At 42.7% G+C, this 26,662-nt stretch overlaps 1 protein-coding gene across 1 annotated transcript; it reads right to left on the bottom strand.

The window, feature by feature from the left end:
- Positions 1-1,669: 1,669 nt before the first annotated feature.
- QSOX2 (quiescin sulfhydryl oxidase 2) lies at positions 1,670-25,763 on the bottom strand. The gene is made up of 12 exons (XM_063175063.1): positions 25,430-25,763; positions 20,852-20,952; positions 19,634-19,682; positions 18,467-18,575; positions 18,188-18,278; positions 16,721-16,866; positions 16,045-16,188; positions 14,111-14,240; positions 12,132-12,254; positions 10,948-11,098; positions 7,340-7,528; positions 1,670-5,270 (listed from the first exon to the last, which is right to left on the bottom strand). Exons 1-12 carry the CDS (start codon positions 25,761-25,763, stop codon positions 4,720-4,722), a joined length of 2,118 nt encoding a protein of 705 aa, XP_063031133.1. The 3' UTR covers positions 1,670-4,719.
- Between the last annotated feature and the right edge of the window lie 899 nt (positions 25,764-26,662).

Genomic DNA, 26,662 nt, shown 5'->3' with positions numbered 1-26,662 from the left:
GCCCCCGCCCGGGCCCCGCTGGCCGCCGGCCGTCCCCGAGCCCGGATTTCGTTTGTCCCCGCCGTGCGGGGCTCCCCCGACGCCGCCCTCGGGCAGCGGGAGGGCTTTTTCCCCGCCGCTAATTAATTAACGAACGCCGAGAGGTAGCGGTGCCTGAGCCGCGGGCAGCGCAGGAAGTTAATTGCGCTAATTGAGGACGGGGCGGACACGGACGGAGCTGCGTGTGCGGGGTTTTTGTGAGCGCGGCGGCCCCGGGGCTGTGCGGGAGCGCGGGGGGCCGGGCCGGGGTCTGACCGTACCCACAGGTGTGGGGTGTGAAGTGTGGGGTGTGGGGTGCCCGGAGCCTGTGCCCGCGCTCTGTCCCAGTTTCTGTCGCCTTCCCGCGTGTGCGGAGCTCCCGGTGCGCTCCCGGGGCCGCGTTTGTCCGGGCAGAGCCCCGTGCCCGTGTGCGCCGCTTGCCGCAGGCAGCCGGAGCTGATAATTGTGGTTGTTACTGTGAGCCCGTTAATCCCCCGAATCCCTTTACCTCCTGCTCGCAGGGGATTACAAATTAATAAAAGCAGCTTAGGGGCGGGAGCCTACAAACTCACATATGCTCCTGCCGGCGGCGGCACCGGGACTTTCGCCCGCTCCTGGGGGCGGCCGTGGAGCCCCCGGCGAGTCCCGGAGCCCAAGGCACCGGCCCGGACCACCCTCATCTCCTCCGGGTCCTGCGGGGCCGGGCCGGGGCTGTCCCCGGGATGGCTCCTCTGGCAGGGGACCGGATCCACTCTGCGGGACAGCTCAGCCCTGCGAGGCTGGGAAATGCCGGGGGACACTCTGGGGACCAGGACTGGGTCCCCAAATGAAGCACCCAGGAACGCCAGGCGGGGGTTGGGGTCCGGGTCCTGCCCGAGTGGGGTTGGTACCATGAGCAGCGACACCGGGTGGCACCAGCACCAGCACCCGGCCCTCCCCAGGGTTGTGAACATCTTCTGGGGACAGCGATGGCCACACGGTCCCTTTTAAGCCCGGTTTTTAAGTGGATTTTTAGTCTGAGCCTCTAAGGAAGCGCTTATAGCAAACCCGCGTGTGGGGTGGTGACAGGGCAGGGATGGGGCAGCCATGGCCGGGCAGGAGGGAGGGCAGGGGCTGTGACCCACCAGGACAGAGAGCAGGGGCTGTGTCCCACCAGGACAGAGATCAGGGGCTGTGTCCCATCAGGACAGAGAGCAGGGGCTGTGTCCCACCAGGACAGAGATCAGGGGCTGTGACCCACCAGGACAGAGAGAGAGCAGGGGCTGTGTCCCATCAGGACCATCAGAGGTCCCTGCCAGCCCCATGGTCTCTCATGCTGTGACACCCAGGACCCCACAGAAGCCCTTGTGCTGCTCTCCCTGCACACCCTCCTGTGCCCTCCTGCCCATGGCCTTCCTCACTTGGGCTTCTGCCATTAATTAAAAAAACAACCATTAATGAAAACCAACCCACTCAAGCATTTATTTATTCCTGGTTTATTTTCTCTTCCCTCCTTCAGATTCCCCAGCAGCTCCTGAGAAGTCTTGGCTTAAAAATACACCTCCCCAAGAGGATGGATCTGGTTTATCATGGACATGTTCATGAGCTGTCCTGGCAATAGAGTTCAGCTGAAAACAATTTGCAGACAGATAAAAAGCACAAACACATCCACTTTGCCCAAACGTTTGCAGTTTATTTTAAACAAGCACATTAATTTACAATTTAGTACAAAACAGTCACTTTTCCTTCCAAGAGAGGAATGAGACAATAAAAATCCAACCCAACCAGAACAGACTTGGAGATGTCAAGTTATTGACTTCAAATAAATAGAACATTTAAATTACTGAAATGGTACTGTCACTATTTTCAACACCTCATGTACAACACCACACCTGGGACCTTTGTTCTGTGCAGGAACAGCAGGGTGGATGCACTGCTGGAAACAGAAAATTAGGAATTCTCACAAATAACTTCATCAGGTTTCTTTAGAACTTGCAGCTTTTGTCTCTCCTGGCACATTCTACTCCTTTTATTTTAATATTTCCTATTTGAAAACATCCTGAGAGCAAAGAAATTATGAATTACAAAGGGCCAAGGGACTGCCCCAGCACAGCTTGATTCCCACAGGGAAGTGGCACTGCAGGACAACACACCACACAAATAAACACTCCAAGGTTGAGGATGTGAGGCTTGGAGGCAACTTTTAAACCAGAAACACTTTCCTGGCAGCATCACCCACCTCCCAGCACGCACTATTGGTACAGAGACATAAAATGGCAAAATTTGTCATTACAAAGACAGAAAACAAACCCAAGATTTACTCAAGTGAATTCAAAATCAAGAAAACCTTCCCAGATGAGGACACTGAAGTGAAGACTTTTGCTGATTCACTGGCAAGAGCTGGAGCACCAACACGGACAAGCAATACCCTAATTTCATTAATTTCATACTTTCATACTCTGAAAAGACAAAAAAACCACTGAAGTTTGAGTATTGGTTCATTTTGTTGTGTTTGCAGCAGGGTCACAGCAATGTGGAAGTTAAAACTTTATTCCAAACTCTATTCCTCCCAAACTTTATTCCAAACCCACATTTGCTGGTTTTTAATGGCAAAATCACCCCTACAAACCTCCAAGGCCTTTTGCTTCCATGTGCTGACAAAAATGAGCAAAATGAGTCACAACTTATGAAACCAGGTGTGTGTACTGGAATTCTAAACCACCAATGGCTGAATATCAGCTTGAGAATGTGCAACGCTGACAGCAGGAATTATTAATTTGTTCAGTTTTCCAGATCCAACACCGCTGTGCTGGGTTAGGTTTTCCTGGGGTTTGGGTTTTCTTTCAAAGCTCAGGATCCTTGCTGGTGGGCTGAGAACACCCCAAAGTTACCTGATTTTCAAAAGTCAGTGTGGAATCTCCAGGTTTTCCTCTGAATGAGCCTCACCCTGGGATCTCTCACTGGGTTCCAGCCCAAACCAAAGGGCCCTGATGAGCCTGGAGCCCCTTCCCCATGGGCTCAGCACCACCCTTGGGCTCACAGGGTGTTTGAGTGTCCAAGCCCAGCTGCTCTAAGGATGGGAGCCGTGAATTCCTAAAGAGGAAAGACCCGGGATGGTTCCTCCTGCCAGAACTCTGGAATTCTGAGGGTCCTTCAGGACACAGAGCCAGCCCCTCTGCAGGACTGACAGGGTCATGGGAGCTGAGATTTCTCCCTCTGACACATTCACAGCAGCCCCAGGTGTTACTGTGATAAACTTCAGCTACAAGGGACAGTGAATCTTTGCAGCTCAGTTCTGTCATTCCAGCTGGATGCTGCAGAGACACATCAGAAATACTCAATTTTGTGAACAGCCAATGTTTGATTATGAGAAAATAACCCTGTGGGGTTTCTGTGCTTTTTTGTTGCCAGGCTTCAAACTTTCTGTGCTGGGGGTTCTGAGGGAAATCAGAGGAGGACACAGCAGTGGTATAAATGCAGGAAATTGGCCAGACCCCTTAGTCCTTCTCGTGTAACAGGGGAGCCAGCAAACATTCAATTAAATTAAAAGTTGCAAATGTAGAATTGAAAGGAAAAGCCTTTTTATGTAACATAATTAATCTGGAGAACTCACTGCCACGAGAAAACATTGAGGCCAAAACCTATTAGGATTAACTAAAGATTAGGTAATGGATAACTAGAACATGCTCAATTACATTGGATAGGATTATAAACTTCACTAGCCAGGACGTGAATTATCCCCCCCAGCCAGGATCACAGCCACTCCTACTCCCAAGGATGATTTTGTAATGTTTCCATGATTTCCTCTCACTGCAGCTCCAAGCACCCCACACTGAGCTCTAGAGGGAACTGGACTTCCCAGAACAGGGCAGCTCTGGGTGGAAATACCAAGGGAAGTGTTAATTGCTCTCTTGTGATGCAGAAATTCAACAGAACAAACTCAGTTGTTGTAGATTTTCCAATCTGTTCTGCCACGGTAACACAAACTTCGCTGTCCTTCACTAAAAACATTGTTTTCCTTTCCTAGAGTTCATCAGGATTGGTTTCCACCTGGAAAACACCATAATTACTTAGCAATCAGCACCAGGCTGCTAATTGTGCCCCAAAACTCTCATCCTAGTGATGGCACACACATATCCTTGGCTGGAATGCACCAGAGAATGGATGAATGATTTGAACATGAAATCCTTCCTTTAAATATGTAAATAATAGTTCAGAAAGTCACAGAGCTTTAGAATTGATTTAATCAGAGGAGCACTTGCGTTTCCTGAAAAAAATAATCAGAATTCCTGCTTCTCCCAGTGAGGCTCAAGGTACCACTCAGGAACTGCTCAGCACTCGGGAGGTGAAATCAGCTCTGGATGGAATTACAACAAAACATAACACCTGACTTGAAAATACACAAAACAATATCCAATTTCCTTCTCCAGCAGGCACAGTGGATTGCATAATGCAATGTTTACTCTGGAAATGAGTAAAGGATGTTGGTGGGAAGTCGTGGAAAAACCTTAACTGCCGAATGCAACGCTCCCGTGCGAGGACATGGACGTGGCCCTGGGCAAAGCCTGGGCATCTCAAGGCCAGCTCCACCCGTTCAGCTGAACACCTGGGAAATGCCTCAGGAAGAAAGGGGTGTGACCCAAGGAATACTGCATATAAAATCCCTGATCATAAATATTAAAGCTGTGTCTGGGACCCGAGAGCCACGAACAGCGCGAGCTCCTACACCGAGGAGCGGTGAGACTTCACTTTCCAGCGCTTGGACCTCACCCGGAAAAAGAAGTACATGATCATCAGAAACAAGGATGATGCCACATAGAGGATGACACACAGACTCATGTCTAGGTTGGAAAATCCAATCCCTAGGAAGGACACAGCCTGCCTGGTCCCTTTGAGGCTCACGGAGGCAGCTGCGCCTTTGCCGCTACCTTGGACAGCTCCAGGATTCCCCGCTGCCTTCTCCAAGCCCTTGGAGCCTGGATCTCCTGGGTTCTCCTTCTCATGGAGCTGCTTTTCTCCATTTCCCCCCGAGTTCTTCTGCAGGGCTTTGTCTTTCAGCTCCCTCGTGTCTCCCTGCTCGTTGTCACTGGGCTCAGCCTGGCTCTGGGTGTATTGATAGAGAAGATTCTCGCTGCTGTAGTGGGACTTGAGGAATTGCAGGACTTGCTCCTCATTCCAGCTGTGCAGCCCTTTGATTTCTTCATGGCATGCAGGACAGATGTCTGGAGTTGGCCACTGAACTTTGGGGAATTTTGGATCTTCAGTCAAATCACCTAGTTGGGAGGAGAAAAATAGAAATGGAAAAAAGTCAGGAGGGATGACCAGGGTAAGCTGCAGCATCAGCCCAGGGAACTTTCCACTTCCAGTGAGGTTGGCATAAAAAGCCACAGCACAATAACTGAATTAAACTAAGACAACCATAAATTTGGAACTTTTCTCATCAATTCTGACCCCAAACATTTCAAAATACAAACACTAACTCACAATTATTTCCCTTTTCTCACAGTAAAAGCTGCAGCATTTCAATCCCAACTCCAAATCCTGCAATTGCTGCTTTTAGAAGGCAGGAACACCCAACAGCCTGGGCCCTGCAGGGTTAACCTGAATTATGGTGCAAAACAAACTGCTCTTTTCACTCCTTAATCCCTGTTTTCTGCCTGGTTTGCAAGAGCAGCTCCAAGGCCAGACACTCAGATATTTTCATGTTTCTGTGTTGTGAACCTTTCCATCCCAAGCTTGCTTTTCCACAGCTCGGCATCATTACCAGAACAAATATCAGTATTTTAAAAGCCATCTTCATGTTTAAGATGGATTTTTCAGCTAAAAACCAAGTCTTTACATATGTAACACTGTATTGAATTAGATCTGATTTTAACATTTCAGATGCTCACAGCTCTGGCCATATTTCTGAGCTGAACACTGCAGCTGGTCTCACACTTTGCTCTAAAAAACAATATTTTAAAATGGGAATGGAGATAATTTTTAGAAAAAAAAATCTCTACCTGGTAAAACCCCTAATTTATTAACCTGATTAGTACACTAGCACTTAGAATATTTTAAAAATAATAATTTTGCATTTTATTCTCATTTTATTATCTTTATTCTTTTTAAAAGCAGGAAACTTCCCCATGATTTTGGGTAAAACAGGGATTCAAAATACATTTAAAAATATTTGTCTCCTTGATATCTATGAGCAAAAGAACAAATTGGTTTTTTTATCCTAAAGATCACTCAGCAATCAATTTGTTACAATAAAAAAAAATACAGAAACAAAATGTGCTACAGCAAGGTTACAAACAGAAAGCTCCCTGTACTTTGTGCTTTCCTGCCAAAGAGGGAAATGCTGTAAATCCTGTGCATTCCACAGGAACAGGGAATAATTCAATAGGGCAGAGCCATATCCAGGCACCTCCTGACCCCCACCCCAAGGTGCTTTCATTGACCAAACATCATTTCTCACTCAGCACCACAAATACAGATGCAGCTTTTAAGGGTGAAAATACATCACTGTCCCACAGAGAAATTTTAGCAAACTGAAAAAGCATAATTTAACATTATTATTTATTCCAGTGTGTTTATAGTTCTTACTAAAAGGGTATTTTAGCTGGCTGCTGCATCACCTAAATCAATATCCATGTGAGTTTTCCAATACCTTAATGTTCTAAATAAGTGCATTGCTCCACCACTTGGCAACTCCAAGTCCACAGGAGTTGCCTGTTAAAGGAACCAAAATTAGAGGATGTTTTTATTTAATCTCTTATTATTTACCTTTTTTCTCCTCAGAGAAAGGAGGCAAACTGTTTGTACTCACAGCAGTATTTAATTCTTCATAAATCTTGGGAATGCAGCAGGAGCATAATATGAACACAATGTAGCATATTGAAATTGTAACTAATGCTGCATTACCCAGATCCATAACAGCAGACAGGGATTTAGTGCAAAGAGAAACCAATTTTCTTTAGTGCTTTAGTTACTTGATACCTCCATAACAGAATGGATTAAACACAACCAGTATTTTAACAGCACTTCCAACTGGAAACACAGGGATCTGGAGGGGGCACAGGTTTCCCTTATACAGTAATTTTATTTTATTCAGCTGCTGATCTGCCAAGAATTGAGGCTTGAAGCCTTTTGTTCAATTGCCATCATTTTCCAAACCAAACAAAGGTAGGTTTTAACCCTAAACTGGTACACAAAGAAACGCAATTATTTTTTATCCACTGCTAAGCAGCTGAATTGCTCCTTTGATTTGGAAAAAGTCTGACCAAGCAACAGGTGGAGTATCAGAAGAAACCAGCTCTGAAAATGATGATTTTCATCCTCAGGAGTTTCTCTCCCCTACCTGCCAGCCTGTTGTTGACCACGTTGTGCTTCTCCCAGAGCCACAGGACAGCCTGGTCCAAGCTTTTCACAGAATCCATGGATTCTCTGGCCATCTCCTCAAAGTGCTGAGCACAAGCCTTGCAGCCAAAGAAGTGCTGGATGTATCTCCTCATCACCTGCAGCACAATCTGGGGGTTGTCCTCCAGGCCTGCAAGTCAAGGGACAGACACAGCTCCAGCAGCAGGGAAGTGAAGCGGGGAGAAGGAAAGGAAAATTTGCTCCATTCTTGTTCCACAGAATTGATAGCTGAGCTGAAATAAATCACTTTTGCAATTTAGAGTGGCTGTTTGTACCACACCTACACACATTCAGTATGTACAACTGTGCTCAAAGCTACCCTGAACACCATAACCAAATAAAAGTCAATTACCTCTACAGCAAAATTTCTCTTTTCTTAAAATCTTAAAATTTCAGGGGAAAACCAAACTTAGTTAATCAAAATCAGACATTAGTTTTAACAGAGAACACTGTGAAATTGTTAAAATATACAAAATTCACACTTTCTTATGCCACAACTCCTGTGAAATTAGAGACTTTCTCCAAGCTCTTGCCCAATATGTAAATTTAATATAAATGTTTATATTTCGCATTCATCTCTATACTCATGGCCAGGCACTGAAGTTATGGTGACTTTGCTACTGAAAATCAAGAGTCAAACCCTCTCTGTGAGTCCTGCACAAGGTGCCTGTGAGGGCTGTTTGTTACTCCTCAATTCTGAGGAATTAGAGAGCTCCACAATCTCATTAGAATTATTAATTCCATGGCTTTTTTGGCAGGCTCTGAATGCACAGAGCAGCTGCTGAGCAACACTTGGGAGAATAAATCAGGAATTCCCGCTAAAATAAACACAAACACGTGATTCTTTTTAAAACATTCACATTTTCACACTAAAGATAATGCAAAAAATAATGAATTCAGCAGGAAGATGAGGCTGCACACATTGGGAACTTTGTGGTCTTTCTTGTGTCAGCAGGTAGCTCCTCACATCTCTAAGTGCCTTGAAAACCTGATATAATTTGTTGAAATCCTAATGGTTTCATCTCTGTCACAAAGAATTTCTGATTCATGCTTAATTGCCCCAGTAAATTATGTCAAAATGTATTTTAAAATGTCCTGTGTGTTACCATGAGCACACACTTGTCAAATTAAACACATTTTATGGTGCAGATTGATCAAATTACAGACTCCTGCTGCTGAACACCACGAGTAATTTACTATTGCTTTGTTTTCTTGGGGAAAAAAATCAACAAAACTGCTCAAACTATCAGAGCACTCATCTGTTATAGATATGGGAAATACATAAAGATTGTCATCAACACGTTTATTTAGAACAACAAGAGGATATTCTTTAACACAAAAAGAGATTCTTCTTTAAAGCCCAAAAGAAATCTTAAAAAAACCCTGATTTCTCCTCAGCCATTCAATATCTGTGATTGAACAGACCTGTATAAATAAAAGCTATGAGATTAAAGCAGATTAAATTACTGCATTAAAAGAAAGGCTGGGAAATTATTTTGGAAGTTAAAACGAATTTCAGGCAGAACAGTTTTACCATTTATATTGAAATATGTATTTAGGAAAAACAATAAACACAACCAGAAAATTACCTCTTTGTAGAAAAACAAGAGATTCATACACAAATTTGATTTCATTTGTTCTCCTGTGCAATGGTACACCCTTGAAAATTCATTTTGTGGGGAGATCTGTCAAATTCAGCACTAGATTTAAAAATGCCAGATAATTTATTATAAAATCCACAAGCCTGTTCTATTCACACCAAGACATCCTGTTACCTAAAACCACACTTCTTGCAATGAAGTGAGCTCAGGAAATGATTTCTACAATGATTTTACACACCCTCGGCTGTGAGCAGCTCTGAGTTCCTCTGGATCCCTCCTGCGACTCCCAGGTTCAGATTTCCCCACTCAGCATTAAAATGCCTCAACCAGAACCCAATAAAATCATTTTATCCAGAAGGGCACAGGAGTTCACCCAGAGTGCCAGGCCCTCGAGCAGAGGGGACGATCAGGACAAACCCATCTGCTTCAGAAAGCAAACAATTGCAAAATGGCTCATTTTGGTTGTTTTTCTTTTATCAGCCCCCAGATGAATCTTCTATTAACATCTGCCATGTATCATTGTGTAATCCTCCTTTTCTCTTTCCTCCCAAACTACTGCAATTCAGGGTAACCCTAATCTTTAAAGTGGACAAGAAGCATAAAACCCTACCTGTGGTGGGAAGGATTAGGGAGTACATCATGCTTTTTAGTAGATGGGATTTAAACAAGCAATAAGGAGAGGAAAACCTCCCAAGACATAATCCCACAGTCTCAGACTGACCCAATTCTTTCACCATAAGAAGTGATCATCACATATCTGGCCCGATTTACAGCCAGGGTTAACTGTGCCAAAGAGTTCTCAGGTCCTACAATGTATTTTTAACTTGAGGCTCATGCCTGAAACACACAATTTGAGGGGCAATTTTGTGTTGTTAAATATGAAGAATTAATAGATTTAATCAGAACACTTTGGGACTAAAAAGGGGAAATTTAAGTTATGCAGGATCCTGCTGAACAGCTCAAAATCATCCAGCACAAACCCCCCAAACTCACTGCACTAAACTGAAGAAATTAAATCTACTGCCCCATGAAAAACAAACAAAAACAGAAACAAAAATCAACAACAGAATGATTTGCTATCAAAAAAAGCCTGTTCTGCAGGAGAATTATTCAGATTTGAAGGATTTTCACTCTGATGCAAATAATGCTGGACAAATGTATGGATCTAAAATGTGAAATAATAAAATCCTTTTAAACATACAATCAACCACTGGTAAATTGAAAATTTCTGAGTTTTATGATGTCCATGTAGAATTCCTATATTCCTTAGAAAAGACATTTAAAAGGCTTTAAATGAAAAATAAATACGACTGTAAACAAACAAAGCACTGTTCTGGCAAAAATAAAACCCCAATTTTAGCATTAGTGATTCTATTTTCATTGGGTGAGGAGAATAGATTTTATAACCAGCATGTTTCTTAAACAGGAATCATCATCAGAATATTAACACTCAGCTTCACAAGATGCTGCAAGTCTAAAAATGAGCAATTTTACAGAGTGCTGGCAAAGCAGTAAATCACTGCAGGGATTAATGACAGGTACATTCAGCTGAAAAAAAAAATAAACTAAAAAGTTGTATCATGCAGTATTTAATAAATAACATTACAGAAGGATCAGCTAATGGCTGTACATCTTTTATAGCTACTTAACTGGATGGTAAAACCTCATTTTCCTCAAATTTCATTCTCAGTGCAACCTTAGTTAACCTGAATCATTTTCATCACTTTTCAGGGAGCTCAACATTTCTCTGCTTGAAATTCTCTTTTTCTTTTTTTCCTTTTTCTGTGTTATTATTCCCAGCTTTAGACCCACACACTTGATTTAGCACATTCCAAGCCTTCCTGCTGCAGCCAAGCTCTGACCCCTGCTGGTGCAGCCCTGCAGCCACTCTGCTCCACAAACTGATTCCTTCAGGATTTACACACACCAAAAAATATTTGCTGCTCACCTGTGTTCAGCAAAGCTTTTGGCCTCAGTGCAGCCTGGACAGTGAGGGTGTGGAACAGCTTCCAGAGGGAGCAGCTGTAGCCTCTCAGCTCTGGTCTGCTGCCCTGGCAGCCAACCCACTGCACTTTCCTGGGCAGAAATATCCCAGAAATCTGCAAAAAAAAAGAGATTTATTTAAGGTGTGTGCTGCTCTGGGGCCTAAATGTACTGAGTGTGGTACCATTGAGGTGATCCAGAGTAAAGAACAATAAATTACTTTCTGCACTTGTTAATTCATGCTTCAGGCACACAAAAATCCTCATGTCTCAGATACTCTGAAGTATCATCATGAAACTCATCTCTTTTGGACAAGACACAGATTGTTAATCATTGACATCACACCTACTGAAATCAGTCTGACAGAGCACACAAAGAAGTTTAACCTGTGAAGATTTTTTTTTTTAAACACAACACATGAAAACATTGCTGTACACTGCCAGAGCTCCCCTGGGACATCCAAAATTCCCTATTACTCCACAAGGTTTACATTATTTACAGTATAAAGCCTTCACTGGCTGTAAAATTTCAAATTATTTCTTCTTGGGACAAACCCACTCCTTATTCATTGCACCTGAAACTCAGTGCAAGATTTCAATTTCTGAGACTTTTCTCTCCCTAAAATGCACAGGAGGCTTCCAAATTCCAGACAGAAAAAGGGAAGAAATGGTGAAGTTCTGTGCAAAGACAACCATGTGACAAGGCTTTGCCAAAGTGGGATGGGATTCCAGCAGGGAAATTGGAGAGTATTTGGGGGAACTCTTCAGGAATAATGCACATTTCAGTGGGAAAATTTCCCATCACTTAAACTCTGACCTTGAAGAGAATCCTGCTGACAGCAGGCACAGTGAATCAGAAATATCCTCTGGGAATCCTGCATCCCTGGGGATGACATTAGGGAACAAGTATTGCTTGCTCATTATAAAACCACCCAGGATTGGATGTTTCAATTCTCTCATTTCAATTTCTTTGTGTGGATGTGGGTTGGTTGTTTTTTTTTTTCTGCTACCGATTTCACTTTATTTTCATTTTAACCTTCTTATAACTCCATTATGAGTGGGGGAGCAGCAGTAAGTGATGTCTTAGATTGATATAGAATCTTATCCTGTCCTAATGCCCTGTTTGATGCTGGCACTGGCAACAGCTTACCCGCATTTTGTTGTTGACCAGATCCAGGATAGCATCATAAGGGATTTTGTCTAATGGAAGGCTCACCAGCCACTCCTGCAAGGTCTCTAGCAACTTCACCACAGGCTGACGGCCAGGAAAAAGCTGAGAAAAATAAAAAAAACAAAGAAGAAAACATTTTCAAGCACAAATCTCATTAGCAATGAGCTTTTGGTTTTATCCAAGTGTTTTTGTTGTCTGTGAAATGCTTTATTTTGTTCTCTGATGAGCAAATTAATTACTTGTTCTGCTTGCAGTAAAAAGCCATCTCACACCAGTCTTTGCTTACAAAATTCAACAAGTTTTTTGTGCAAAATGTTAAAAATTTTTTAAATTTTAGAATTCTTAGCAGGCAGGAATGCTACAGAACAACTTGACATTATCTAGGATTTCACATTAAGGTAATTCAGTTCAGAATGTTGCTCAAAACAGAACAAAACACCTCAGTGCAACAGAGAGGCTGAAATCCCTCTCATTTCTGAAGGATCAATCACAAAAATTAGTTCTTTTTAGTCAGATTTCTGTCAGTTTGGGAGCTGTTACCCAGAAGAATATTTTCCTTTCATGTGTAGCAGTGATTTCCAAAGTGACCTGGAATGAGGAGTTCCTTAACTCAGAACTTACAGAGCCACAGCCTGGCAGATGAGTGTGAGGAACTGAAAATCAGTGGTAAGGCCACTATTTTACAGCAGAAAGGCTATTTTGCTTTAATGAGGGTTGAAATTATTACAGAATTAAGTCAAGTATCTGCCATTCTTTAGGACCCTTCCAGAGGGAGCAGAATTTCAGTCATGAAAACTCCCCAGGCAGAGAATCAGAGATTTTTATGCCTTTGGATTGACCATCACCATGAACAGGAGAAGAATATAAAAAAATTTCTAACACCTGAAAATATGAATGAGAGAAGTGAGAAATGTGTTACACGACTGAAAAAAAAAATGCAAATAAAGGATAGCAACTCCTGGTGGGACAGGGCAGGGGAGATGAGCAGGCACCTAAAAGAGAATATTCCCCATTTATCACAACAGCCAGGGAATCAAATGACATCAGCTGGCCATGGGGAAGAGCAGAGGATGCTCTGGGGATAATATGATGGAAAGATTACCACACACTTTCTTAAAGAAATGAGGCCAGCTGCAGATTTCTGACCTCTGATGGCTGCAGGGGGGAGCTGGCTGGGTAAGGAACTGTCTGTCTGATTCTCAGATAAACCCAGATATTTGGAAATGGTTCATATAGGCCTTATTATTCCCTTAAGAGTTATTGATTCACTTGTTAAAAATAAAACATAGTGTGAGCTACACAGGGAGTAAAAATAAAGATATATTGGTCATTTCAGGAAGCTGGCATTATAAAGCAAAATTATTTTAAATTTTTTCAAGTCATATCACATTATATTTTAGGTATTTTCTTTTTATGCAAATGTAACACATAAGCATTTTACATTTTTAAATAATTATATTCAATAGCTCAGTTATTTTTGAATACCTACTTAATCAAAATCAGCACCTCAATTATATTCAAAATTCAGACAGAAGCTACTAACATCTCTAAATAGAACAGCATTTGCCAAGTATGCATTAATGAAATTCAAAAGTCAAGAATGAAAAACAAAGGTTGGTTTAATCCCACTGAGCAACAATAGCCACTTATCCTGAAAATCTGATAAATGGACTATATTTACAGTGTTTGTTCAATATGCTGCAGACTACTTAAGCTTTATTTAATTTTGAGCCCCCTAAGGTGAAATTAAATTGCATTTTAACCCTGCAAGTATGTCAGAACAGCAAACAATACCTCAAAAACAGCCTTTAAATAAACCCACCAGACTGTGTTTGAAGCTACTGAGGATGCACGCACTCAAACACTGTGCAGACATTCTGAGAGACTTATGCCCCACAATAAATTTTCTGCTGGAGCCACTTCATCTCCACAAACAATCAGAGCCCAGAAGTGCCTACCTTGGCAGAGATGGTGACAAAGTCCTTGAAGGTTTTCAGCTCAGCTCCCTCGAGCGCCTTGTGCGTGGCCAGCTCCACCCGGAGCAGGAAATGCAATCCTGACTCAAGGTCAGCCATGTACAGCCTGGACCTGGAACACATCAATCAATCAATCAATCAATCAATCAATCAATCAATCAATAACCCGGCAGGCTCTGGCAGCCTCCTGCAGCCCTCCCCTCACCCTCACCAGGTAAAATAATGGCAGAAATGTCATTAAAGCCCCCCCCGAGTGACTGCAGTCCTGCCCGCCCTCAGCGGCACAAGCAGAGTTTGGAAAATTGAGGCACAGCCACACATGAGAAAGTTTTTTGATATTTGACAGAACTTCTTGCTTCCCAGCCAGCTTTACCTTGTAATGAAATTACAGCCCTGGTGTAAGGAAATTACAGCTTCTCTGCTGGGCTGACCACAAACAGAAACAGGACATGCCCTGAGCAACAGGGGATCCCACACAGGGCAGGGGTGCAAACAAGACTGGAAATGGAAAGGGCTGAATGGAAATGGCAGTGTTGGGAAGGACTGAATTAGAAATCCTCTCCCAAATGCAGCAGTTTTACTGCAGGTCCTTCACCTCCCAGTTAAAACACAGCAGCTCTAAAGACAAGAGTTCTGACAGGCACAAGTAAACCATATAAACCAAATAAAACATTTTCCAAGTTCCTTCTCACAGCCAAATATCCTCATAACTAAACCTGCTTTACAAAGTACAATTACAGCAGGCACCCAGCCCCAGCTTTCAATGCTTTTCAGGCAGTGTGAGACAGAGCAAAGGAACTGAACAAACAGAAGTTCAGCAAATTCACACTTCTTGTAAAAGTTCAGCAGCACTGCTGTTGCTAAAAAATCAGAATTAAACAACAAACATTGAAAAAACTGGCTGCTACCACTTTCTAAATAGTATGCAGGAAAGAACATATTAAAAGACAGAATCATCTATAATCATATATACTACAATTATAATTTAATTTAAGACACAGACTTATTCTGAATTTATCTCCTTAATTAATAAAGTACTCACTGAAGTTATAAAAACCAGCAAAATTCTGCTTCAAGTTTCTTAAATAAAGAGACATCCACATGAATGCAGGAGGTTCTCCAAAAGGATCCTATTTAGAAGATACTTGGAGTGGAGATTCATGTCAACAAGATTTTGCCTTGCTGGAAAGCAGCTCAATTTAACTAAGTTGTTTTGCTAACTGAATGTTCCATATAAAGTATTTTCTAATAGTCACTGAAAGAAGATGACACTAATAGTGTCCATGAAAGGAAAATAAGTATTATATTAAAGCACTCAGCCCCACATCTTTTCCATCTAAAGATGCTGAGGGATTATCTCTCTGCAAAGGCTTTGCATCCTTCTCTCAAAGAGGGAAAGAGGGTGAAGATAAACCTCAGGGGATTTGGGGTGATAAACATCTTTTACAGTGACTTTAGTATTTTCTATTATACTTGCATTTGACAAGCCCTTTCCAGTGGGCACTGTTTCACTACTGCACACACACAGAATCTCCTACAGAAATGTTACAGCTTGGTATTTTAACTCATAATTTATATTATTTATTTTTTCAGGGACACTGCTCACTTCTTTCAGGTAGTGGGTGATAAGTCCTTGGTATTTTCAAGGCAATTGAATACTTCACAACACTTCTGGTAAAAACATTCCTTCCAGAGCAGTGCAGACATTTGCTGCTAAAACCAAAATACCTCACTAATTTCACCTGGGAATTGTTTGAAAAGCTGCTCTCAATTGAACTGAATGGAGTGAAATGAAGTAAAATAAGGAACTGTTCTAGGATTTTATGATAAATTACAGCTCAGCTTCCCACGTGGCAGGAAAAAGCTGCAGGTGATTTCTAATAACCAAATTTATAAAAATCCAGGGAATCACTTACTTATCAAACTCTTTCCACACCTTGATTTCTGTGCTCTCCTCTTTGTTTTCTGGAGCAGGCAGCTGCAGAGGCAGAAGGAGTTTTTTCCTTACACCTGGCAGTGACTTTAAATATGAAGAAAAGAAAGATCGTAGAGGCTTCAAACTGCAAATGGACAAAGAGAGATAATTGTAATCTCAGACTAAGTGAATGCCCAAAGCAAATAACTGTATTTATAAAATAAAATATTTACTTTTGTTTATGTTTTACAGTCCTAGTGCAGCATGGCCTGTTTTGATACAAAGTGAAAACAAATAATGTTCAATTTATGAATAACAAATCACTTGGATTAGGGGTGTGAAATTCTGTTCAAAATAAGAACAAAAAATGTTAATCTAAATGTCAATTCACGTTACACAAGAAATGGGTTTTCTTAAGAATTTTAATGCTTCATTTATTTTTTCCACTTTTATTCCAAAGATTTTTTTTTTAATTTCAGAACTATCATAGTAATAAATTGAAGCTATAAATAGACAACAGTAATAAGTAAAAGCAGTATTAGGTATTTTATTGATAATATAGGGAACACACAAGTTCAGGGAGTACAATGTATTGATGAGGTGTCAGGACATCAAATCCTGACACTTTTATCAGTTAAGTGAACATCCCCATAACCCAGTGACAGATAATTACTTACTTGTTAATTAATCCATGGCTGCCATTGGGCTGTATCAGGTAGCATGAGGGGACTGAGGTGATCCCCAGTTTCTCCAGGAAAGGTTTATCAAAATTCAGGGCTCTCCTCACCACGATGTTTTCATACTGGATCAGATCTAAGATAACCTGGGAATGAGAGGATGCCATGAATTATACATTGTTCAAGGAATAGCCAATCTTGCAGGACAAGACACAAACAGGTGAAGTGCATCATCCTTTAAGGGCATCATTAAGCTGTTTGCAGGAAGTGCAGCTGTGGCTGCTCCGTGCACACAAACAATTTCACTTAAAGAAGATTTACTCTTCTCTAGAAATTATTACTCCTATTTTCCTTTTTTAATTTTAGTTTTTCTTGGTCTGTTCTGGTCTTTTCCTCCTTCCTTCCATCAGTGATGACACACAGCCTCCTTTTCTTCAGCAGTATGGGAAGGTTTGTCCATTTTGTCTTGTGTTGTAAACATGAAAACAATGCTATTTTCTGTTTCACTAAACTGTTCTATAAAGCTCAAATACTACATAACACTAACAAACATTTTTTATCCTGAAAGCAGACTCCACTTTGTGTTAACCAAATGACTCTGTCTTCCCCTCTAACTGTAGATAATAAAAACAGTGTGATAAAAAGCTGAGAACTTTATAACCTTCACATTTCTTCAGTAATGCCCACTTGCACCACCACAGCAGCTCTGAGGGAACAAATGGCTGGAATGAGCCTGACCCCAAAGTGATTCCCACTCCTGGCAGCACAACCTCCTCCACTCATGACACTGGGCCACCTCAGCATCAAATCTAATTAGAAACATTTGCAGACACTGGATGTTTCCACACAGATTATACTTGGGTAATTATGCATTTTTTTTTCTTCACTTATCCTTAGCAGGAAGAGAAAAGTAACAGTTGTCTAAGCTAACAAGAGGCTCATTAGGTGGGGAAATGATACCAAATCAAATATTTTATTGGGAAGCAAAACCTAAAGACTTCCTCTGTGTTTCTGAACTGCTTTATGCTACCATCTTAATTTCCCCAAATTTATATGTGAAGAAAGGGAACTGGAGAGTTTAGATTATTACAAACAATTGTCCAGAAAAATGAGTACTAAAAATGGTTCTCTAGTAGTAACAAAACAATAATGTAATCTGGCAATGTTTTTGATGTGATCTTTCAAATTCTTGAAAGAAAATTGTGCTGAGAATGAAATTGATAAATTAACCTACTACTAAAATAAGAATGGAAGAAGTTAACATGACATCACATTATTTTGTACGAGTGTGAGTGAACACCACTCACACTCGTACAATAAAATCCCTGGGTTTAATGATCCCCCAAACACGTGTGACCTGCTCCAGTGCTGCATTCAGGGAGCTGTTTGGCTAAATAAGCTCAAATCCAGCTGGTTTCTGGTGACATCCATCCACAGCCACTCTGTCCCTCACAGGTCCCACGTTACCTCTCGGCCCACGTAGGAGCTGTTGCTCTCAAACACAATGGCTGTGTAGTGGTGGCTGCTCTTGTCAAAAAGAGATGGGAGATCACTGGACCTTTGAGGAAAAGAAAAGCAATTTAGCACAGAATGCAATACACCCACTGTTACCATGGAATTTTCTTTTACAATCTCATAGCACAACCGGTATGAAAAAAACTTTTAAAAAAGATTTTTAATTTTCTACAGTTTATTTAATTAACTGAGTGAACAGAGAGGAGATACATTTGAAACCAAGGAACTTACAACACTGGATCCAGTGGTGGGCAAGCAGGAGGCCTCAGCTCCTGGGAATGGTTCTGCAGGAAGTCAATCATCATCTGACGAAGGGTCTGCAGCTCTCGATCTCCTCCTGCTGAGAACAGTTCCAAAAAAACCACACACAACCCTTCAGAAAACTGGGGAAAAATGACTCACATGAAGGTTTGTTGTGCATGCTTTTCTGGGTCAGGTTTTTGCTTTAAATTCAGACTTAAAACTCAGCATATTATCTGGCTGGAGAAAAGGATTTGGTTGTAGGATTTCATTTTAATGTTGCTGTGAGATCATATTTGAAAGCTGTCATCCCATCCTAAAATTAATAAAACCTCAAGACTTTTCCAAATGTATCCATCTGCCTGCCTTGCTGATTTTCTCTTCAAACAATGCTTGATTCTCAATGTGAACATTTTCACAGTAGTTGCTGTGGGCAACTTCAGCAGGATAATAACCACAAATTAAAACCTGCCAAGATATATTATTCCTACCAAATGGAGAGGCCACAAAGCCATGGAACAAGAGGAGGAAATAACTGAAGTGTGAGAATATTTTATTTGCTTTAAAAGAAGAGGAAAAAAGCAGAAAATAAATGCCCAAGAGGTAAAAGTAAGGTTCCCTTGTACAGGAAGGGTTAATGGTGCAGGTGGTCTCTCCTCTGACCTCTGGCCTTTTAAATGTTCATCCATGGAAAAGGACAACATCACTTTTGTCCCAGACAAACCACCTCAAGCTGTGATCCTGACAAACCCTGGGCTAAGCCTATTTTCAGGGAGTCACCATGTGAATAGGGGCTCTCCCAGTGCAACTCAGGATGCCTGGAAAATGGCTGAGGGATCAAAAGGCAGCATTGAGCAAAGTGGATCTCGTGCTGATGAGGAGGGTGGTGGGAAAAAAGGGATTAAAAAAATTAACAAGCCATTTGTGGAAATTAAGAGCTTCATAAAAAAAAAAAAAAGGAAATGTTATTCCCAAGTTTCTTGAAGAAATGTTCTGATTAACACTTCCTAGAATACTTGAAATATTCTGTTTAAAGAGCTATTTAGTGTCCACCCCATCCCTGCCCAAAGGAACTGACAGGATTTTGCTTGTTGTGTGACACAGCCCTGGCTGACAGGAAAACTGCCCTGGGAATTTCTCACAGTAAAATGTTCTTACCTTGGTAATTTTCTCCAGTTGTGAATTGCTTTGTAAATGCTTTGAAGTACTGTGTGGGAGAAAAGAAAAGTCACTCTATCAGACAAAAAAGCCCAGTTTAGGAACAAAAACAGCTTTAAAGAGTTTTTACTTTTACAGCTGTAACTACAAAACATTTTTATTTTTCTGCTCAGGAGACAGTTTCCCTCTTAGCCTATGAGTTCCAAAAAGCTGCTTCTCACCTACCTGAGGGCAGTAGGAAAAATCCCTTAATGCATAATTCAATGGTGTGTATTGATCCTGCACTGCAAACTTTAACCCAAACACAAATGAACTGATCACCAAATCTGTGCTACCAACTGTGAGTGCACGTGGAACACTATTCACATTTTCCAACTCCCTCCAGTGGTTAAACAGGAGATCTAAGGGAGCATGGCTGCCTTCTGCTACAAAAAAATAACATGGAAAAGATTCAGTGTTTAATAAAGAGGATATCACAATTTACACCTAAAACTTTGGAGAGTAAAAGAAAATAAAAGTATTGGTTTTACTATCAAGGTAAAAGATCACAGATCCTATATTGGAATGTCTCCTGTTATCACAAACAGTTTATTCAACCCTCTCCATCCATCACATTCTGCTCATACTTAATAATGTGATTAATACAGACTGACTAGAAGGTAAAAATTGTATAAAAATGAACAATGGCAGATGTTAGCTAATGTGGCATCCTCTTTAAAAGGCAGTTTAAGCATTTTATTATGAAAAATATTATGAAACTAATCACAAAAATAGTGAAGGATCTATCAAGGGTAAATTTTTAATTGGTCATGCAATCAGCTGTTTTCACAAGGCAATTTCAATGTGTCCCCTTTACTTCCACACACCAAAACTAAAAACATTATTAATAATCCTGTAACAGCTGAATTTGGAAAATATTTATACAAATGTTTATTATCTAATAAATCTATTGAAATTAGGGGTTATATAGATGTGATAGCATGATACTTTACAGAATGATACCTTCTTTCAATAAGAATTTTTCAGATTCAGAACTGAATTGCTGCTCAAAACAGCTGCATCAGCTCTTGCATTCAGCAAAACCCCCTCAAATTAATCTTTTATCAACTCTGCAGTTTTCTCAGCAAAGCAAAACTCCAGCTACAGAACAATGAGTTGCCCAGTTTAATTACCAGAAAACATGCACCATTTGCCCAAGGCAGGATGTTCTGCACTTACCCTGAGGGTTGGGTAGTAGTGAATCCCATATTCCTTGCACGTCTCATAGTTCCCTTCTTCCCCACAGTCCAGCACTCCAACTCTAATTGCAGATTCCCAGTCTGCAAACAAAGATATCTTTCAATTTTCAGCAGCAGTGACCATGGATCCCAGCTGATGAATTACCTTGCTTCCCATGGAAACCAGCAGCAGGACTCAGAGCTTCCAGTGGCACAAAAATCCAGCCCTGGGTCGATTCTCATTTGCCATTCATTTCCATCCCCCAGTGTAACACAATTTACTGATTTTTAAAATAACTAAAGCCTCCCTGTTTTTCTTTCTTGGCTGCATCAGTGTTTTCCCTGCACCTGAACCAGAGGAATCCCAGCACACAACGCAGCAGTTCCAGGGGTGATGAAATCAGGGCAAATCCAACACTTGCAAGGAGCTGGATTGAATTCCTCAGCTTTTTCCCATTAGCTGTGCTCATAAAATAGAGCATGCAGAATGCATATAACTGAATAAAATTCACCCAACAGTTACTCATCCACATGGCTGTCAATTACAAACCCATAAATCTGATACACCTTGTATTAGAGCTTTTTCAACAAGCTGCTTTTTCTCCAACTTAGAGTTTTCTGAGAGGCCTCAGAATTACACACACCCCCAGCTCATGTAGTGTCTGCTGAAAGCTGCATTTATCTGGCAGTATTGTTCACAAATACATTAGTTATACCCACCAAAATACCTGAGTTTTAAGCAGAGTGTTCAATAGTTGAGTTTGAGCATCACTCTGACTTTCCTTTATAGCAACAACCATGAGAGTTCAAGGATTTCCATAAATATGCTTATATAACTTCAATAAAAGCTTTCAACTAACTTACAGCTTTTTCCTTCTCTTTTTGCTGGGAATTTATCTTTTTGAGCCAGCCTCTGCTGCAGCAATCACTTCAAGGAAGAACCACTCCAAGAGAATCCTTGGACAGCTGCTTTTTGAAGCAAAGTTAAATCAAACCAGCCGTGGGCAGAATTTGAAGGTCCCTCACAATTCCCAATAAAATTTAAAAAGCACTAAAATTAAACATGCTTTTATAGGAAAGAGCATGAAAGCTTCATCAAGTTCAAGAGCTGATGGGCAGTTCTGGTCTGTGAAATTTAGCTTGACCTTTCCTTGTGTTTGGAGGAGGCCAGGGCAGCTGATGGAGAGGTTTGTGCTGAACATGCCAAGAGCTGAGCGGGCACCAGGAGAGCAGATGGGCACCCATTCACAGCAGCACAAAGCACACAACAGCCCGTTTCATCAAATAAAATGCAAAACACAAAAGAAAAGTTTGGCTTCTAGTTATCTCCTCCATTCAACTTTCACCACTCCTCCTCTTTTTTCCACCTGTCTGGATCCTCCTCCTCCTGGCCATGAATGGGAGCTCTCTGAACTCAATGCAAATAACCCCACACAACAAAGCAGCCCCACCCCAGCTAAACACCAGGGTTAAAGAGCACCAGCTGGGATGTGCTGCTTAACATTCCTGCTGCTGGAAACGGAGCTTCTGCTTTCCAAGGGGTGCCAGAGCTGCTGGAGTGCACAGCTGACACCCTGGAGTTACTGCAGCGCTGTGGCCTGGGCTGGCTTTTTACAAAATGCTGATTAATTTGAAATTAGCATTAGTGGGTTTGAAATACTGACTCACAAGCGAAGGGAAAGAGGCAGATGAGGGATGCATTAACCATGAGAATCTCTGTTTATGCTAAACAAGCTCAAGGGAATGTCAGGGCTGTGTTGGACAAACTGGAATCCTGCAGGTGGGTCAAACCTCCCACGTGAGGAATGGCACAAAGAATTAAAAGGAATTCACTTCCTTCCCATAAACCTGGCTGTTTTCCATCAGGAAGTTTCAGTCAGGGGGGTAAAATGCTGATCACAGGCACCTCTCTCTCACAGCTCCTTGAGACTTGCCTGTTTTGACACTTGGCTGCTTCCTGAACAAGGTGACTGCAGCTCCCCACCAAATGTGTTCAAAGAAAAGTTTCTAGAAGGAAATCTTTATTATGGATTTGAAACAAAACCTGCTAAATTTGTACAGTTACTCCAAATCCTGAGGAGTGAACTGATTCTGTGTATAATTCTGTGTATGATTCTGTGTATAGTTCACAGGTTGTCCTATGTGTGAATTCCAAGGGTTTGTCACTACACATAATTCCAGCCTGTATATATTTTGCTGATTAAACTTAATCATCTTTTAGACAGAAAAAGGATAATTAACTCTAATGGCCACTTTGGCTAGTGCTGCAATAAAATGAAATGTGTGATTAGGAAAGCAGCAGCACTGACTGAGCTTAAAGCCTGTTCTGAGAGGGAGTATCAAAATAAAAACATAAATTACACAAAAGCAAGCATTGATCCTATTTTTCAGGAGGATTATGTTCTGCTGTGAAGTCTGCAATGGTAGTATTGCCAAGATTTAACAAATGAGAAACAAAATTAAAATTAGGTCTATTAGCACAGGCCTTTTTTGGACAAAGCTGTGGCACCAATTGAATTGGATTTTGTTTGGACATCAAATCAGCAAACATAACCCCAGTGATCTAAGAGTTCTGCATCCTCAAGGAAATCCTTTAATATCCTAGCAGATGAGTAAATATCTTTGAAAAAGAAATGTTGAGACAGATTAAGTGGGCAAAATGTTTTGGGTTTGGTTTCTTTGATGAAGCTATGAATGAAAAGTGTGACTGCTCTCAGTCTCCTAAAATCCATTCACCCAACTTGAAAATGGAAATATTTGGCTGACAAATAACACCAAAAGCCAACAGCATTTGCTGGTTATGCCAATGTCCACAAGCATTCAAAATCCACTTTGTAAATGAAAGTTGTCATAAAAGCTCAATGGATTAAAGGAGAGAGGCCTTTAACTGACTGCAGTGATACAAGTGTATAACAGCATCTGCAGTTACCATGTCTGCTGGTGAGGAAGAAAATGTGTATTTTAGGAAGTCTTTACAAGTTACAAAGGCATCACACTGCTGTAATCCTGCCTAAATCCCTGTCTTATTTTGACCAAAGCTCTGGCCAGTTTGGGCTCTTCCTGCTCTCCACTGCTGTGCTCAAAGACCTCCTTGTTACTTCAAAGAAGATCTAATATTATTTTGGCCATGAGCAGATTAAAGCAGGAGAGAAAATGTTACATAAACTTATGCAAATTAAACAGAAGAAAGTTGCTGGTTTATAAACAAACCCTTCATGCAAGTAAGGAGTATTTGAAGTGCTCTGAAAACCATGACAGTTCTGTGTTTCTCTGCTTTTGAGTCTTTGCTCACCAATCACAATTCCTCAGTGTGTGATACACCTATTTTAGGGTGGGTTTCCATTTCCAGAGATCTAAATGCACACCTAATACTTCACCTACATTTCATGTGAGCTGTTAATGCTTTTCAGAGTGTCACAGAATGGCCAGAGCTCTTCAGTTCCTCTCAAAGTGAAACCACGAGCGCATTAAAAACTGCTGAATCCATCCTGGAATCATCTTCTGGGTGAAATCTGAATTAAGAGTAGTTTAAAAGCCTTTTACACTGCTATATTAAGCATAACATTTCCTACAAATCTGATCTCAGCAGAAGTACTGAACTTTAATTGATACCTCAGGGGCCTGTTTGTTTCCTTACATCTACAAATAGAGTAAAACTCTTCAGCACCTGCCAAAAAAACTGAGCAGGCTAAGAGACAGCAAGACAGGTCCCTGAGCATAAACTGTAGATGCCACCATTACTTTTAAAGTCACCAATTGATAAATATGAAACCTTGTTCTCACTTTGCTTGATTTTTGTATTATTTTCTGGTGGCACTTTTCCCCTTTTGAGCCCATCCACACCACACTGAATTTGCAAGATATAAATTAATGCGTGCACAGCCTCTCCAGTACCACAGTATTTTTTGCTTATCCTCTGAAACAAGCTGTTCTCTTGATAAAACATTTAAAAGATAAACATCATGCTTTCAAGAGTTCAGTGTAAACAAACCTCGGCTTCACAGGGACACTTACATGCAAACCACACTGCTGTGTGCATGCAAGGTAAAGTTTTATGCCTGGATTCTTTTAAAACCTTTAATTTGGAGGTGTGCTTCCACCATGCACCCCTTGCTCTGTTCCATGTGCTATTTTGGCTGTGTGGCAGCACCTGAGCAGGGGATGAGGGTGATGCTCACACACCAGAGCAGGGGATGAGGGTGATGCTCACACACCAGAGCAGGGGATGAGGTGATGCTCACACACCAGAGCACCTACAGAGCAGGGGATGGGGTGATGCTCACACACCAGAGCAGGGAATGAGGTGATGCTCACACACCAGGACTGGGGATGAAGACGATGCTCACACACCAGGGCAGGGAATGAGGTGATGCTCACACAGCCCCGGGCACACGTGCCGTGGCCCGCCGGTGACACAGTGACCGAGGCCCCGCGGTCCCCCAGCCCAGCGCCCCCCGGGGCACCGCCAGGCACCGCCGCGGCCCTGCACCGGCTCCGGGCACGGCGGGAGGCCGCGAAGGGCCGCGGGCCAGCGGCCGGGCCGGCGGGGCCGTGTGCGGTGACCCGCTCCGAGCCTCACCTTTGACGTCCCCCGCCAGCGCTCGCCAGGTGGGCGCGAAGGCGATGCAGTGGCCGCAGGACGAGCTGTAGAACTGCACCACCCAGGCGGCGGAGGAGTTGAGCAGCGCCGGCCGCACGGAGCCGGCCGTCAGCACGGTCAGCGGGTCGTGCCCGGGCCGGTACAGGCGCGCCGTGGCGGCGGCCGCCAGCAGCACCGGGAGCAGCACCGGGAGCGGCACGGGGAGCGGGACCGGGAGCGGGAGCAGCGCCCGCCGGCCCCCGCCCGCCGCCGCCATGTTGGGACGCACGGAGAGGGGCGGGGCGGGGCCGCGCCATAGCAACGCGCCGGCCATGGCGGCACGGCCTGAGGGCAGCGCGCTCTGCCCCGCGTCCCTGAGGGGAGCGGCGAGCGTCCCGTGTTCCTTGGAGGAGCCAGGATTGTCCGTGTTCCTGAGGGGACCCTCCGTGTCCCCTGAGGGGATCGGGAATTGTCCCGTGTCCCCTGAGAGGAGCGGGGATTGTCCATGCCCCTGACGGGACTGTCCGTGTCCCTCTGGGAAGCAGGGACCACCGCCCGGTGTCCCAGAGGGGAACAAGGACCCTCCGCGTCCCCTGAGTGCTGCAAAATACGGAATATATAAAATTTTATTTAAAAATAATGTTCTTTGATGTTTGATTCAGAGAAACAGAAAGCAACCGACAAGCTCCAAGTGTTAGAGAAGCGCTCGTCACCGGCGCCACGCACGGGAGCAGGTTGGAGGTTTGGAGCCTCCCGGACCGGAGATGTTCCAGAGCCGTCGGGACAAGATCCTGGCTCTGGGATAGCCCTGCTGGCCCAGGAGCTCGCACTGCCGGACTCAGTGTGGTCCTCTCCTGTCTTACCCATTCTGTGAGATCACTCGGTTGCCGAATTTATGTGATAATTTATATAGAAAGAGAAGTTTGAACTTCATGAGTTTTCTCGCTGAGCAGAGATGAAAGCAGAGCAGCCTTTGGGTCGAGAGCTCTTTTATCCCTAATCACCTCTCTCGGCAGGGAAGAGCCTCTCTCCTCCGACTGAAGCTCTGATAAAAGGCTGTGTGTAGGTGGTTTGAGAGAAGCTCTGTCCTTTCCATAAATTCAGGATGAGCACTAGTCATGGATTTTAGCACCTTTTCACTCTGGCCCAGTATGGAAGTCTCCTTTCATTTCTAAATACAGGCTCAAGAATTTTCATTACCTTAATGAGAAGCAGAAACCCAACAACATCCCC

This window comes from Melospiza melodia, chromosome 22 (assembly GCF_035770615.1).
Source record: "Melospiza melodia melodia isolate bMelMel2 chromosome 22, bMelMel2.pri, whole genome shotgun sequence".
In the NCBI taxonomy this organism is placed as follows: Eukaryota; Metazoa; Chordata; class Aves; order Passeriformes; family Passerellidae; genus Melospiza; species Melospiza melodia.
Note: the sequence above shows the minus strand (reverse complement) of the source record. Positions and strands in the feature narration are given on the sequence as shown.